Here is a 14,213-nt window from a genome sequence, read left to right on the forward strand (position 1 = left end):
ATATTTTGTTGCAAAATGTGTCCAAAAGAGTGCTAGAACTGCCATTGGTATAGATCATGACAGAGAGAGTTATTCTTTGTTCAGAGATGAATGGAGAAGCAAGAGCTGAACAGAGAAATAGCTATTTGCCTTGCATGTTCATTTCTAAAAAGAGATCCAAAGAAACTGGCCTTGACTGAACCCATAAGAAAATGAAAGGACAGTTTCCCTCTTTCTCTATACACATACACACACACAAGGTTCCCCACTGGTCAAGAATAAGCTTAAGTGACCCTCACCATTGAATCCTAACTCCCTGTAATTCACTCCTCTATGTAACCATCAATTTCAGTTAATACCCTTATTGTTTGCTCTTATCGAATTATAACTACCTGTGTAACTGTTTTATTCATCCATTTCCCAGTCCCTAGCCTCTAGTGGGGATTTAATCTTTGCTGAATGGAAGAGAATTTGTACCCAAAACGGCCTATGGCCTTACCAGGTAGAGACACGAAGTCTGAGCAACACATGAATTTCTTTGTCCATAAACCACCCACAGATTCTTTTTTTATATATAATATTTATTTATTTATTTATTTGGCCACGGGTCTTGGTTGTGGCACGTGGGATTCTTTAGTTGAGGCATGCTGGCTCTTAGTTGTGGCATGCGGGATCTAGTTCCCTGACCAGGGATCTAACGTGGGTCCCCTGCGTTGGGAGCGTGGTGGAGTCTTAACCACTGGACCACCAGGGAAGTCTAATCATGTCCTGTATACGTTATACAGACATACTTTTTACTCGCTATTTACTCATAAGTTCTTCCAAATAAAATTCCCTGTCTCCCAAAGCTACTCATAAAATAGGCACTCAATAAATGCTTGAGGAACTGATTCATTCATTCTGAATTCCAGGTTCCCTTCTAGGTAAGAGCTGCAAAATGTCAGCATTTGGCTAGTGTAAGAGGTTGAGGGACCTGTAATCCCAGTTTTTTCCTGGACATTTCAGATGAAGTAAATGACAATTACCATAATATAAGAAAATGGTTTTATTCCTAATTTTTAGTTCCCATACAGTTTACAAATACACTTTTACTCCGATAATACGGCTTTGCAACTAGCAAAGCAGTTGAACTAACACCCATAAATACAGGTGGGGAGACAATTAACATCCACTAATGTTTCTCTACATAAACTATTCTTTTAATGTCATTTTTTTTAAAACAATTGCAAATAGACTACATAATATACGTGGGCAAAAAGGCAATTAAGTGAATCTCTTGAAACACTAATGTATAATAAACAGTGCATATTATCAACATTTACATGATTCACATCAAAATGATGACATCCTAAAACGTATTCCTTTTAAAGGAGAGATTTATCAATAAAATATTACATATCTTTTAATACTCTGGTACAATACTTCGTATACTGCAGGAAAATTAACTGTAGATCTAGTCATCGACTTAATAAAGGATCCTTTTCCATTAGCTTTTATTAATAAAAGAATCACAATTAGGTCATAAATAAACAGGCAAATTATTAATTACATGATTTGAGGTTTAGGATGAAAACTTGTAAAAATTAGTTTGATATACAGCAAAGTTATACAACACACTAAAACCAACTGTTTAATATTTTTGCCTTATGTGAACTGCCCATAGTAAAAAAGGAACAAACTTTTTAAGGATGGAAGATATAATAAACTATATTTTGGAACTTATTTTTCAAGAGGAAGAGGAAAAAAGATTTTAACGAAATTAAGGGCTAATACAGATCCTAATAAAGGCATATTGAAATCAGGGAGGCCACGTGCTTACGATGTAAAACTTTATTCCGCCAACAACATACAGAAAACAAAAACTGCACTGGGTTTGTACTTACGTCTACAGTCTAAGTTTCCCTTACGGATTAACAAGCTACAACAGAACACTTCACAATTGCATACCTTTTTCCACATTCCTCTGAACTAGAAATAACCCAGGACATTATATTAGTTCTTAAAAACCCTAGTAACCCCTTAATCACCCCTAAAAATAATCTTGACGATTTTCTTGGCTGTTCCAAAGCAACTGGGCTCCGTAAAGAATGCATGAACACCAAGAAAGTAGTATATGTATTTTCTCATCCCCATTTAGCCACATTTGTAAAGTCACTGATTTCAAAGGGCGAGATGACCAGAATTTTCAGGAGGGCCACACACTGGATACAAGGTGTCTTTTTGTTTTGTTTTGTTTTGTTTTTTTTAAAAAAACAGGCTATTAAGACTCTGAAATTTGGCTTTTTAAAAAAACCCCAATACCACATGCCAGATAATTTCTTCACCCCAAATATAAAATCCTATGCTTGTAATTTTAAAATACTTAGCCAGCTATGGGAATATTGTGCAAATTTAATGTCTACCAGCAACCCAGAAGCAGACTGCAGACGTGTAGCTATCACACTTATTTTCCAGGTAACCTGATTCAACTATTACTGACTGCTGTGGTCCCAGGCCCTCTGACTTCCTCAGAAACCACCTCTTTGGAACTTCCATTTCCATTGTTTTTTTACACCCGCACCTCGAGCGCCCCTCCCCCTCCCCCATCTTTACAGCCCCTCCACCTGAATCCATCCCGTGTAATCTTACCAGAGAACCTGCAATCACCTTTACCAAACACACGACAAACCTAGGCAACCTAGGGACTATTAATCTTGTCTTGGCATCAGTTTGCACCACATAATAGGTGCCGACTTCGTGGAGGGAAATCTAAATGAAATCAATGTCCTATTACAAATGAAGCTGGCCAGGATCAGGTGTTTCCAAGTGCAAAAACAACTGATCTTAAGCTACAGGCAGAGACGTTAATGCAGCAGATACGTTGTACAATCAAATCCTTGTATGCTGGTGAAAGACCTTGCCCCCAAAGTCCAGAGTCAAAACATTATCGCAAAAATGAGAACCATTCAATGTGACAGTGCAATACAAATAACAGGATTCAAGATCCTTGTTGCAAGTACTGAACTGGAATCTCTTTCTTTACAGGCTTGACAAGAAGACAGCAGTCATTTACATTCCTCTTAGAAGGTAATTACCTTCAACAATTCTAAGTTCAATGGATGGGGGCAGGGGAGGTGGGGGGGAAGTCAATGTAATTTTGTCTGTGAAAATGGCAGCCAGGCTCTCCTCAAACAACCTCAGGGTTTCAAAGGAGGTCAAGGCCTCAGAAAGGAGCTACTAACAGGGCAGGATCTAGCCCTTCCTTTTCTGGAGCCAAAGCCAGAAGAATTCGATCAAGGAGATCATGACTTAACGGCAAAGCTGCCATGGCATTTTATTATCTTTACAAAGTCCACCAATGATGCTTCCATTGAAATACACTCATTGAATGATGATTCAACACACAGGGCAAAGAGGGACGTCTTTGGAGAAGGCACTTCAGGTAGAACATTAGCAAATCCTACTGCTTGGTTAAAACAAAAATGAGTTACTGCTAGTTCCATCTGATTAGTGGCCTCATGAGGACTGCTCCTCCTCATTGCAGCCTTGACTGCGTGCATGGGTGTGGGGCCCGACTGAAGCCAGGGGCGTGAAGAAAGCACCCCATTCACCTCCCTCTGCAGCAGCCAGGGCAATGAGGCGGCTCTGCTTTCAAATGCTCTGCCCTCCCGAACACACCCATCCTTAAGAGACCAGTTTCCCAAAGCGACGGTTCAGAACATATGCTAAGAGCCAGCAGAACTGGTTCAGGAAGCTCACTGAAGGCCCTCTGTTTCTGCCTGACTTCCAGCTTACAGCAGCTATCATAACCAGCTTCAGCTTCCCAAGGTCACTAGCAGCTTCTACTTTTGCTAACCACTTTTTTTAGCTGTTTTTCCATGGCACTGGTTCTGACAGTCTGTTACACTGGGGGCCTCCAAGGAACCTCACCTCCATTTCATGCCCTCGTGCAGCCCCCTCTTCCCAAATCGGGGCTGGGCCTGGGACTGGTTTTAATCAATAGAAGGCAGTAGAAGTGATGCTGTGACAGTTCTGGGTTTAAGTCTTAAACCTGGCCACTACTGCTTTATACCCTCGGGACCTCTGAGCTGCCATAAATGTGGTCCAGCTACCCTGTGGGCGAGGCCACGTGGAGAAGGTGAGACCTGAGGACCGCATGCAGATGGAGAGGCCCAGCCATCCTGCCAACCACGTGTGACACCAGCAAGACAAGGAGAGGAACCGCTCAGCTGAGCCCAGCCCAGTTGGAAGAGATGGGGAAAAGCAAGTTGTTGTTTTAAGCCACTCAGTTTTCAGGTGGTTTGTCAGCAACAAGTGATAACCCAAAACTGGTTATCCATAGATGCATTTTTTTCCTAAATACAAGACAATTACTCAAATGAAAAGAAAAGATGACAAACGTTTTCCCACCACGAGTTTCTCAGTCAACAAGCTGAATGGTAATTGGTCAACTGCTAAGAAGAAACCATGCCTTTTATCCTAAGTTCCCATGATTTCTGCCCCCATGATTTTTTAATGGCAATGCAAGGGGAGACAGTCTGGGGCACTGGCTTAATTATTATTTAGCCAAAATAAGAGGCCATCAAAATGAATTATCCACTACTGGATATGTGATGATAAATGAAATTGTTCTCACTTCTATAGGGTGTTGTTACTTAATTATCCCCAATCATTTTTCCTCTTACAAGTGCCCTATCATCCCCCACAAAGCAGGGGGGAAACTAAATTTGTTGAGGTTATCAAAAGAAAAAAATGCCAATAACTAGAATTTGAATCACCATCATCTGGAAAATATAGAGCACAATTTAACTGCTTCCTCAATTTAAAATAAAATTCCATAAAATATAACACTGTCTACATCATAGAGATGATTTCTTCTTATCTGAGGACATGAGTAATTGGAAATCAGGTATTGTTGAGTTAGAATACAGTGGTCTTTAAATGGTTTCAAATTTTGCTTATCAAAAGGTAGTCAACCACAATGCAAGCCTTCCAAATTCAAATTCACTCTTCATGTAAACTTTCTTGCATCTGTTCTTGATCTTTTCAGGCAGAGGGTGAAAGTCCACATCTGGCAAAGAAATAAGTTAGAATTTTTAAGGAGCATACATCTAAAAGTTTGGCAAGGCAGTAAACCATTTTAAAGTAGATTTAGAGCTTTTAAATATACTATTCATTGAAATGGGAATTTCGACATGAAATGCTAAAAACTTACCTTTTAAACATACATCACACAATTGGGTCTCTGTCTAAAAAGGTGATTGGAAGGAAGGAGACGTACAAGGGAGACGAATTCTCAGCATCAGAGCTGGAAGGGGTGTGGAGTTGAGCCAGTCAGAGGCCCAGGAAGTCCAGTGCCCTGTGTCATACAGCCAGCCAGTCAGAGGCCCACTGGGGTGAAAACTCAGGCATCCTGACTCTGACCATCCAGTGCCAGGTCCCCACAGTCCCTAGATCCCTACAGACCATCTCCCAGCACAGCGTGGGTTAACCTACTTTAATAAAAATTGCAGGAATGATGATACCTGCTCTTCATCACCAGTATCAACCATTTTTCTGTAAGTGCTAACCTTGCCCTTCACAGAATTAATTCTGTATTTGATTTCAATGTTTAATGAATCCAGCTTGGAAAAAGAAATACAGGCAGAAGAAAAAAGAGGCTGGTTTTTTCAATTCAGTTATGGTTCACTTTGTTAAAACAGTCACAAACTATTTGCCTGCTTCAAAATGCCACAAATGATGTAAACAATTAACCAGCAGAGCACTTCTGCTGAAATACCTATTTCTGTGCTTGAAGTCTTGGCGGGTCTTCTCATCTGAAACTTTTCTGCTGCTGCATCAGACCCACATTTTCATAGACTCTAGCATTATCTTCTCTCATTCTGAAAAGAAGAAAAAGAAGACGACACTAATAAAAACGCAGACATACTGTTTAACCTTACATGATAGTTATAATGCACACACTCTGTTCTCTGGGGACCGTATGCGGCACACACGTAGCTCCTGCCCCCAGGAGCTGACATTATAGGAGAGGATATCGGACAGAACACACAGCAACATAATTCTGAAGTAAGAGCCTCGAGTCCCTGTGCTCCCGGGGTTTGGCGGAAGGAGAGCTGTTTTCCAGGAGGGTGGAGCGAGGCAGGCCTGTACGATGAGGCTTTGGGTTAGACCTTGAAGGGAGGTGAGACATGTGCATAGAGAAAGGAATGGTATTCATTGTGGCAGAAGGATCTGAATGGGCCAGAGCAATGTAAAGGCAAAGTGTAGGAACGGTCAGGCAGGGACTACAGATCCATTCAGCCCCCAATCCGGCGACACGAAGGTGAACGTGAAGCTGACCGGCAGGTTAGGGCCCCAGGGTGCAGGGCCAATGCATGAGAGACCAGACTCTGTTTTGCTGAGCAGAGTGGAGACCAGAACAGTCCAGGGGGAGGAGGAACCCAGCAGCTCTGGGCTGGTCAGAGAGGAACAAGCTGAAACAAGCAGCAGGGGCCAGGGTCTCCTGGGTCTGCACCCTACAAGGGGGACAACGGGAACAGACAGGCAGAGAACCTATTAGTTACAGGCAGGCCACTGGTAAAAAGGGAGTCGTCAGAGCTAATTCTGTTGAGCCAACATGTGGGGAAAGCTTTCTGGCAAGGACTCGGAGCCCTGACGCGCTGCTTCCACTGCAAATCACTGCAGATAGCAATTTAAAATCAACTTTCCCCATCAGTCCACTGGGAAAGAAAAAAGCAGGCAGAAGGAAGAGGCAGCTTGGTGGAGAGCATACTTTTGCTATATAATTTCATTTCAATGTTAAATAGAAAGCAAATGTAAATACGAGCCTCACATATGTTATCAAAAATGTTTATATAGAGTATTAAAGCCAACAGGGGTTTAAAAATCCACATCAGAAGCAAACAGGGATAAGACTCTTAGGGGAAAATAAAAAGTAAATGTTATACCAGAGAGTGACTTTAGGATATACAGAAAAAAAAAAACTTACAATTGTTCTTCACGTAATCGATTTAACAAATATTTTCTTATCACATGTTTTAGTTTAAACATGGAGTTGGCAAAGTTTTTCTGTACAGGACCAGACTACAAATGATGTAGTCTCTGTGGGCCATACACGGTCTCTGTCATGTATTATTCTTTGGGTGTGTGTGTTTTTTAATAACCCTTTAAGGACCATCCATGAGCTGTACAAAAGCAGGCCATGGCCCAGATTTGGCCTGGGGGCTGTAGTTTGCTAACCTGGTTTAAATAACCACAGTAGATTTCTGCTGACTGTGGAAAATTAGACCATGATTGTGTTGACACACTGATGGTCAATTTACTTACTTTTACGTAGCAAAGAGTCTTGACTCATCAAAAAGGATGTTACCTACCTCTGCAACAATCCACACCCCATCAAAAGAAAAATTAGATTCTTGGCACTTCCCTGGTGGCACAGTGGTTAAGACTCCGCACTCCCAATGCAGGGGTCCCGGGTTCGATCCCTGGTCAGGGAACTAGATCCCACGTGCTGCAACTAAGGTTTGCATGCCACAACCGAGGAGCCAGCGAGCTGCAACTAAGGAGCCCACCTACCGCAAGTAAGACCCAGCGCAACCAAATAAATAAATAAAATATTTTTTAAAAATTGGATTCTCCTTGGAGAACCAGCACTTGATATCTGTACAGTCCCGTAGACTCCTAGCCAGTGTAGCAAGCAGCCTTCAGTTTAGGTCAATTAAAATTTAGTTTAGCTAGCCACTGGCACACTCAAGAACCAGTTAGGCAACAATAATGTGCACCAAGGAAAGGCATGTGCTGCAAAGACGTATCATTTTTTTAAGCTTTTCTATAGGATTATGTTCAGGTAAAAATATTTTCCTTCATTTCTACTTACTCTGCACAGGACGGCGTTGGGGTACAAGGCGGGAGGGGACTCTGATCTCCACTTGCCTGGTCCGTCAGGGAATACTTAATATTTGTGTATTCGTGCCCTTTCCTCTTGCTTTTCTGAAAAGTGAAGATTGCATATATGAAGAACTGTGACTTTTCTGAGGGAATGAAGAAGTCAAAAAGGCATTTCATTAAAAAGAAAAAAAGAGAGAGAGAGTTTGACAGACAGCCAAGTTGGACCCTGAATACTGGTATGTTGACCAAATGTCAGGGAATTCACCTCCTTCATGTAAATACATCATATGGGTGAAAAGGACCTTTGAACCATACAATTCAAAAGCAGAGAGTCATGCATTAACAACTTACTGTATTAAATGAAATGTACCTGTTTCTGAACTAAGAGAGAATTCACACGTTCTTTGCCACATTAGCATCTAATCATTTCATAGTTCACTTGCAACACATTTAATGATTTTCAAGTCAACAGGTGGGAAAAGAGTTTCAGAAATAAACGCACTCCAAGTAAAAACTGCACACAGGTACAGAAGATGGCAGCACTCTTAGCAGAATAATACACTTTATCATATCATCCCCACCCCACCCCCACCCCAGAAAAAACTCTAGCACATTTAAAACTTTTCTTTCAGCCCAATGATACTCTGGGGGGAAAAAGGCAGAGAAAACCAGTAAAATGTAATCTCATCTCAGATACAGAATGAACTGCATTAGGTAGGACTCCTAGTTAGATGATTTATCATTCTTTCCTCCTAAATTCACCCAGAAACAACCAATTCCGAAAATCTAATCCATCAAATTATCTTCATTATATAATGCTGACTTCATTACAGGATTATTCAAGAAACGGTAAATGTTAGAAAGAGTATCCATATCAAATACTGACGTATAGCAGTGACTTTCATTCACTGCTGTTGAGAGGGTGAACTGGTGCCATCACTGGCACGCAACCGATAGTACCAACTAGTTAGTATCTGGTAATGATGAAAAGGCACATATATTTTACAACCTTGAACGTTTACTTCTTGAGAAACTCACACACCCAAGCCTAGAAAGAGCTGACAAGGATGTCCAGTGACGTGCTATTCCTAACAATGTTCACCAAGAGAACACTGAATACCTCACGTTCATATCACGAAATAACATGCAACAGTGAAGAGGAAAAGTGCGTGCGTGTGTGTGTGTGTGTGTGTGTGTGTATGTGTACCAAAACAGATTACATACACAATGTTAGGTGGAAAAACACAAACTGCAAAACAATGAAACACTATATCATCTTGCTAAACATTCTAAACATAAAAACAATGTCATATATTGTATACAGATATTTGTATTTGAAATTTTTTAAATACAAAAAGAGACTGCAAGGCTAGTTACTGCCTTGGGGTTCCGAGGGTGAAGATGAGGGGTGGCCCTGGGGGTGGGTGTCAAACGGAATCTCAGCCATATAGTGGTTACACTTGATTGCTTTTAAAAAGAAAACAGATTTGAAAGAAATGTGACAAAAGGAAATGGTCTATTATGGGTGTGGTACTGAATGTTTTAAATTTTTCAAAATAAAACGTAAGGCTTCCCTGGTGGCGCAGTGGTTGAGAGTCCGCCTGCCGATGCAGGGGATACGGGTTCATGCCCTGGTCTGGGAAGATCCCACATGCCGTGGAGCGGCTGGGCCCGTGAGCCATGGCCGCTGAGCCTGCGCGTCCGGAACATGTGCCCCGCAACGGGAGAGGCCACAGCAGTGAGTGGCCCGCGTACCGCAAAAAAATAAAAATAAAAAAATAAAAAATAAATAAAATAAAATGTAAAGCATAAAAGAAATTTAAATCCACCAGTGGAATTTCTTTTTCCTCTCCTTGCTTAAAACTCACCAAAAACAGCTAAATAAAAAATGGAAAATCTTACTACACATAAAACAAGGGAATGCTACAACTCCAATCTACAAACTATAAAGTGTCTCTGATATAGTACTGTGAAAACTGGACCAAAATAAGAAGGAAGCCGAGAAGCAACACATACCCCTCCGGTGGCAGCAGGAAAAAGAAACCCCTGAATGTCGCTATCCCAGGAGAGAAAGGCCTGGGGCTGAGCCACGGCAGGCCATAGGAGAGGTGGGGGAAGGCTCGTCAAGAGCCAGTTCAACACAGTAGAAAGGCCCACAGTCTGAAGAGCCCTTTCTGCCGTCCACTGCCACCCTCCCAGCTGAGGTGGCCTAGAGGAGAGGCAGGGTAGGAGGGAGCATTATTAACCCCTCTGACTCTACAGGCATTGCAAAGAGTCAGAATGACCCCCTAAACACCAACACACGGATGTGCTCCCAGGGCAAAGGTAACAGGGCACTGAGGCAACAAACCCAAGCAAAGCTGTGGACCTCCTCAGCCACCCTGCCTCCCCTCGCTATGGACTATCCGATAATGAAGGGGTCAGCACAAAACCTATATAAAGAAGGGGGGAAGGTACAAAAAGGAAAAAGGGAGCAAAGAGCAAAAGGCAGATGGAGAAAACACATCAAAAAAGAACCTAAACAAAGAAAGAAGAAAAGATGAACACAAATAGTTCTGCCTTAATATCATAGACTTTACAGACATGAGCTTTCTTAAAAAAGAGCGTAAATAAGAGATTATATGACAACAGAGGAGATGAAAAGCAAGCTGGTGAAGCAACAAAAGGAAATAAAAGAAGAAAGACACGAAATATAGTAAGTTCAAATCTAATTAGAGGTAGCAAAAAAATAACTAAAAACATAGAAAGGGATATTGTAAACAGTCTAGAGGAAAACATTTTTTAAACTATTAATAAAATACATAAAAGTGATGGAGAAAGCTATTAAGAGATTTGATATATATTACGGAATTCCTGAAGATGGGAACAAATAAAACAGAGAAAAATATTCTAGGACATAATGCAAGAAAATGTTCCTGAAATCTCAAAGGAAAAAAAAATCTGAATCTGCATTTTATTTATTTTATTTTTTTTTGAATCTGCATTTTATTTTTTTTTTATTTTTTTTTTTCTTTTTGCGGTATGCGGGCCTCTCACTGTTGTGGCCTCTCCCGTTGTGGAGCACAGGCTCCGGATGCGCAGGCCCAGCGGCCATGGCTCACGGGCCCAGCCGCTCCGCGGCACATGGGATCCTCCCAGACCGGGGCACGAACCCGTATCCCCTGCATCGGCAGGCGGACTCTCAACCACTGCGCCACCAGGGAGGCCCTTGAATCTGCATTTTAAAAGGAAAAACTTCACAATCAATCTCCCAAACATCAACGATAAAGAATATGCCTGGATTGGATCTCCAGGCAGAAAAAGTCAGTCACATATAAGGGGGGATAATCAAATTGACTTTAGACTCCAACACAGCCACATAATTCCAAAAAATCCTGTGGGGAAAAAAAAAACCAAGAACCTTATACCCTGCTAAGTTACCCTTTAGATATAAAACCAATGTTCGGGACATTTTTAAGCATGCAAAAACTTAGAATGCAATTATCTTAAAAAAAAAAAAACAGCTAGTAATGAAATCTAGCCAACAGAGATAAATCAAAATCAAAACAAAGAATTCAGAGAAACAGAAACCATGATAAAAGGACTAGAGTTTTGATCTAAATACAGCACTAACACTGAACTGTCATAATTATAGATATAAATGTCATAAACCATGACAAAAATCAGGAGATAAAAGAAAAATGAGCTAATTCTCTTTCACAGAGTTAAATATCAATTATTATTACAGTAAAAACAGTTAAAATTTTCTAAGCACTGGCTTTGTGTCAGGCACTATTTGAATATATTATCTAATTTTAATCCTCATAACAACCTTTTGAAATAGATACTATTATTAGTCCTATTTATTATTTACGTTATTTATTATTTATGTTATTTATTATTATTTTTTGGCCACGCCACATGGCACGGGGGATCTTGGTTCCCCTACCAGGGATCGAACCCATGCTCCCTGCAGTGGAAGCATGGAGTCTTGACCACTGGACCGCCAGGGAAGTCCCAGCCATATTTAACAGATGAGGAAGTGGTGTGCAATTTCTAGTCATAACCTTAAAACAGGGGTTGGCAAACTAATGGCCTATGGGACAAATCTAGCCCAGACCTTTTGCAAGGCTTGTAAGGATAGTTACTTCATCACAAGTTTAACAGTTTTTAAAGGGTTGTAGAAAAAGAAAGAGAGTATGCAACAGAGACCATATGCAACTGGGAAGCCTAAGAGACTCACCGTCTGACCCTCGACAGAGAAAGTCTGACTCCTACATTAACAGGCAGCTGCTTGCCCTCCACTTCCTCCTACTCTCTGCAACCATGTGGAAAAGGAAACATCGTAAAGACAGTAGAGGGACAAGACCGAATGTACCTGGGTCCCTGGATGAACCTAGGTCCCCGCCCTATACCCTCTGATCCCCAAATTGCCTGCCAGCTTGGACTTTTCTATAGAGAAATAAGCTTCTATCTTGTTTAAGGCACTATTATTTAGCCTCTGTTAAAGTAGCCAAACCAATTTATTATAAATTGCAGTCATTACAGAACTTATAGTCTAGGGAAGAAGTTGCAAAAAAGAAATCTGAGGAGAAAATGTTTCATTGAGTCTATATAGTATTTGAATTTTTTGAACTGGTTTTAAAAATTTAAAGTCCTTGTGAATAATCACCTCTGAATAGCAGGCACACACTTTTTAGCACTGAAATGCTGACTTACATAAGAAGTAATTTTTTTAAAGATACAATTTAAAATTAAATATTAGCTGGAAGAATTGACAGAGAATATCACTTACTTAAAAGTTTTAAAATCCTAACTCATTTTTTAAATAAAAAATTTAAATATACAATAAATAAACTGAAGCATAAAGATGCTCTCTACTTAACACTTTTTAAAAAATTGTGGTTTAAAATAAAACACAAGATATATCCTCTTAACAAAACGTTATGTGTACAGTATAATATTTGTTAACCACTTGCTGTTGGTGTACAGCAGATCTCTAGAACCTCTTCATCTTGCGTAACTGAAACTCCATCCCCCCTTTTCTTTCTCCCTACTACACACTTTCTTGAAGATCAAAATCAATATTTCTACATGAAGTGATGACAAAAGAATTTTCCAGTGAGGAATAATTAATGCAAATGGAACAGGAATTATTTTTAAAAATCATAGCAGCTCGAGGAATAACATTAAAATGCTGGAGCTTTTTAGCTTATTTTGGAAAAACAAGAAATAAAACTGATTCACAAGTCAGATGGGTTTGTTTCTCGGAACCATGACAGCCCAGGCTGTCTTATAGATCAAGAAAAATTCTCAGGGGGTAGGGGCTGTTTTGTTTCATTTTGTTTTGTTTTGATTTGGGGAGTGGAGGGAAATTTATTTCAGAGGAGATTTTATTTCAGATCATAAAAAATGATCTGAAATTGATCTGTCCTCCACTGGAATTCAATGACATAGCATGGTTACCAAGTCTCTTGCAATGTTTATAATAAACCTTACGGTCTTGTCAACTGACACACAGCTAAGGTTGAAAGGAGGAACCAACCATGAGGCTCTAAAATCATCTGGTATTAACTGTCTTTCCATGTGAGTAACCCCAGTTACATTCTTAAACCTTAAATTACAAAAAAGCCCAAAAGCCCAGAGCAGGGAGAGAGTAAAATGAAAATGCTCTTGTCTAAGTTATGGAGCAACAAGACGATGCATCCAGGGTGCTCTGGGCTCAAATGTCAGGATTACAAACACCTTGACTCCTTCCACATCTAATCACAGAATCTTACTGGTTCTACTCTCCCTGGGCTCACTATCAGCCCCTGCTATCCTGTCCAAACCACCATCGGTTCTCACTGACGCTGGTTCCCCTGCAGCTGCTCAAGCCTCATGCCCACCCAGTCTTCCCTCTCAAGCCAGGGCCCTCTTTTTAAAATGACAATCTCTTTTTTTTCATAAATTTATTTATTATTTATTTATTTATTTATTTTTGGCTGCGTTGGGTCTTCGTTGCTGCGCATGGGCTTTCTCTAGTTGTGGCGAGCGGGGGCTACTCTTCGTTGCGCTGCACAGGCTTCTCGCTGCGGTGGCTTCTCTTGTTGCGGAACACGGACTCTAGGCGCACGGGTTTCAGTAACTGCGGCACGTGGACTCAGTAGTTGTGGCTCGAGGTCTCTAGAGTGCAGTGTCAGTAGTTGTGGCGCACGGGCTTAGCTGCTCCACAGCATGTGGGATCTTCCCGGAGCAGGGATCAAACCTATATCCCCTGCATTGGTAGGGGGATTCTTAACCACTGTGCCACCAGGGAAGACCCAAAGATTTTTTTTTTTTTTTGCGGTACGCGGGCCTCTCACTGTTGTGGCCTCTCCCGCTGCAGAGCACAGGCTCCGGACGCA

General features: G+C 41.0%; 1 protein-coding gene across 3 annotated transcripts in view; it reads right to left on the reverse strand.

Moving 5' to 3' along the window:
• Positions 1-1,006: 1,006 nt before the first annotated feature.
• The window catches only part of PTPN11 (protein tyrosine phosphatase non-receptor type 11), an 80,208-nt gene continuing 67,001 nt past the window's right edge, over positions 1,007-14,213 (reverse strand). For 2 of the 3 annotated variants that reach the window (XM_082640160.1, XM_082640161.1), the window contains 3 exons: positions 7,838-7,950; positions 5,738-5,840; positions 1,007-5,029 (listed from right to left, as the gene is read on the reverse strand). In XM_082640160.1, coding sequence (XP_082496286.1) covers positions 5,771-5,840; positions 7,838-7,950 — 183 coding nt within the window. In that variant the 3' untranslated portion in view covers positions 1,007-5,029; positions 5,738-5,770. Of the gene's footprint in view, positions 5,030-5,737; positions 5,841-7,837; positions 7,951-13,838; positions 14,084-14,213 lie in introns of those variants that run through there. The other variant, XM_082640163.1, reaches the window with a different exon arrangement.

This window comes from Mesoplodon mirus (genome assembly GCF_964341445.2).
Source record: "Mesoplodon mirus genome assembly, chromosome: 13".
NCBI classification, from domain to species: domain Eukaryota; kingdom Metazoa; phylum Chordata; class Mammalia; order Artiodactyla; family Ziphiidae; genus Mesoplodon; species Mesoplodon mirus.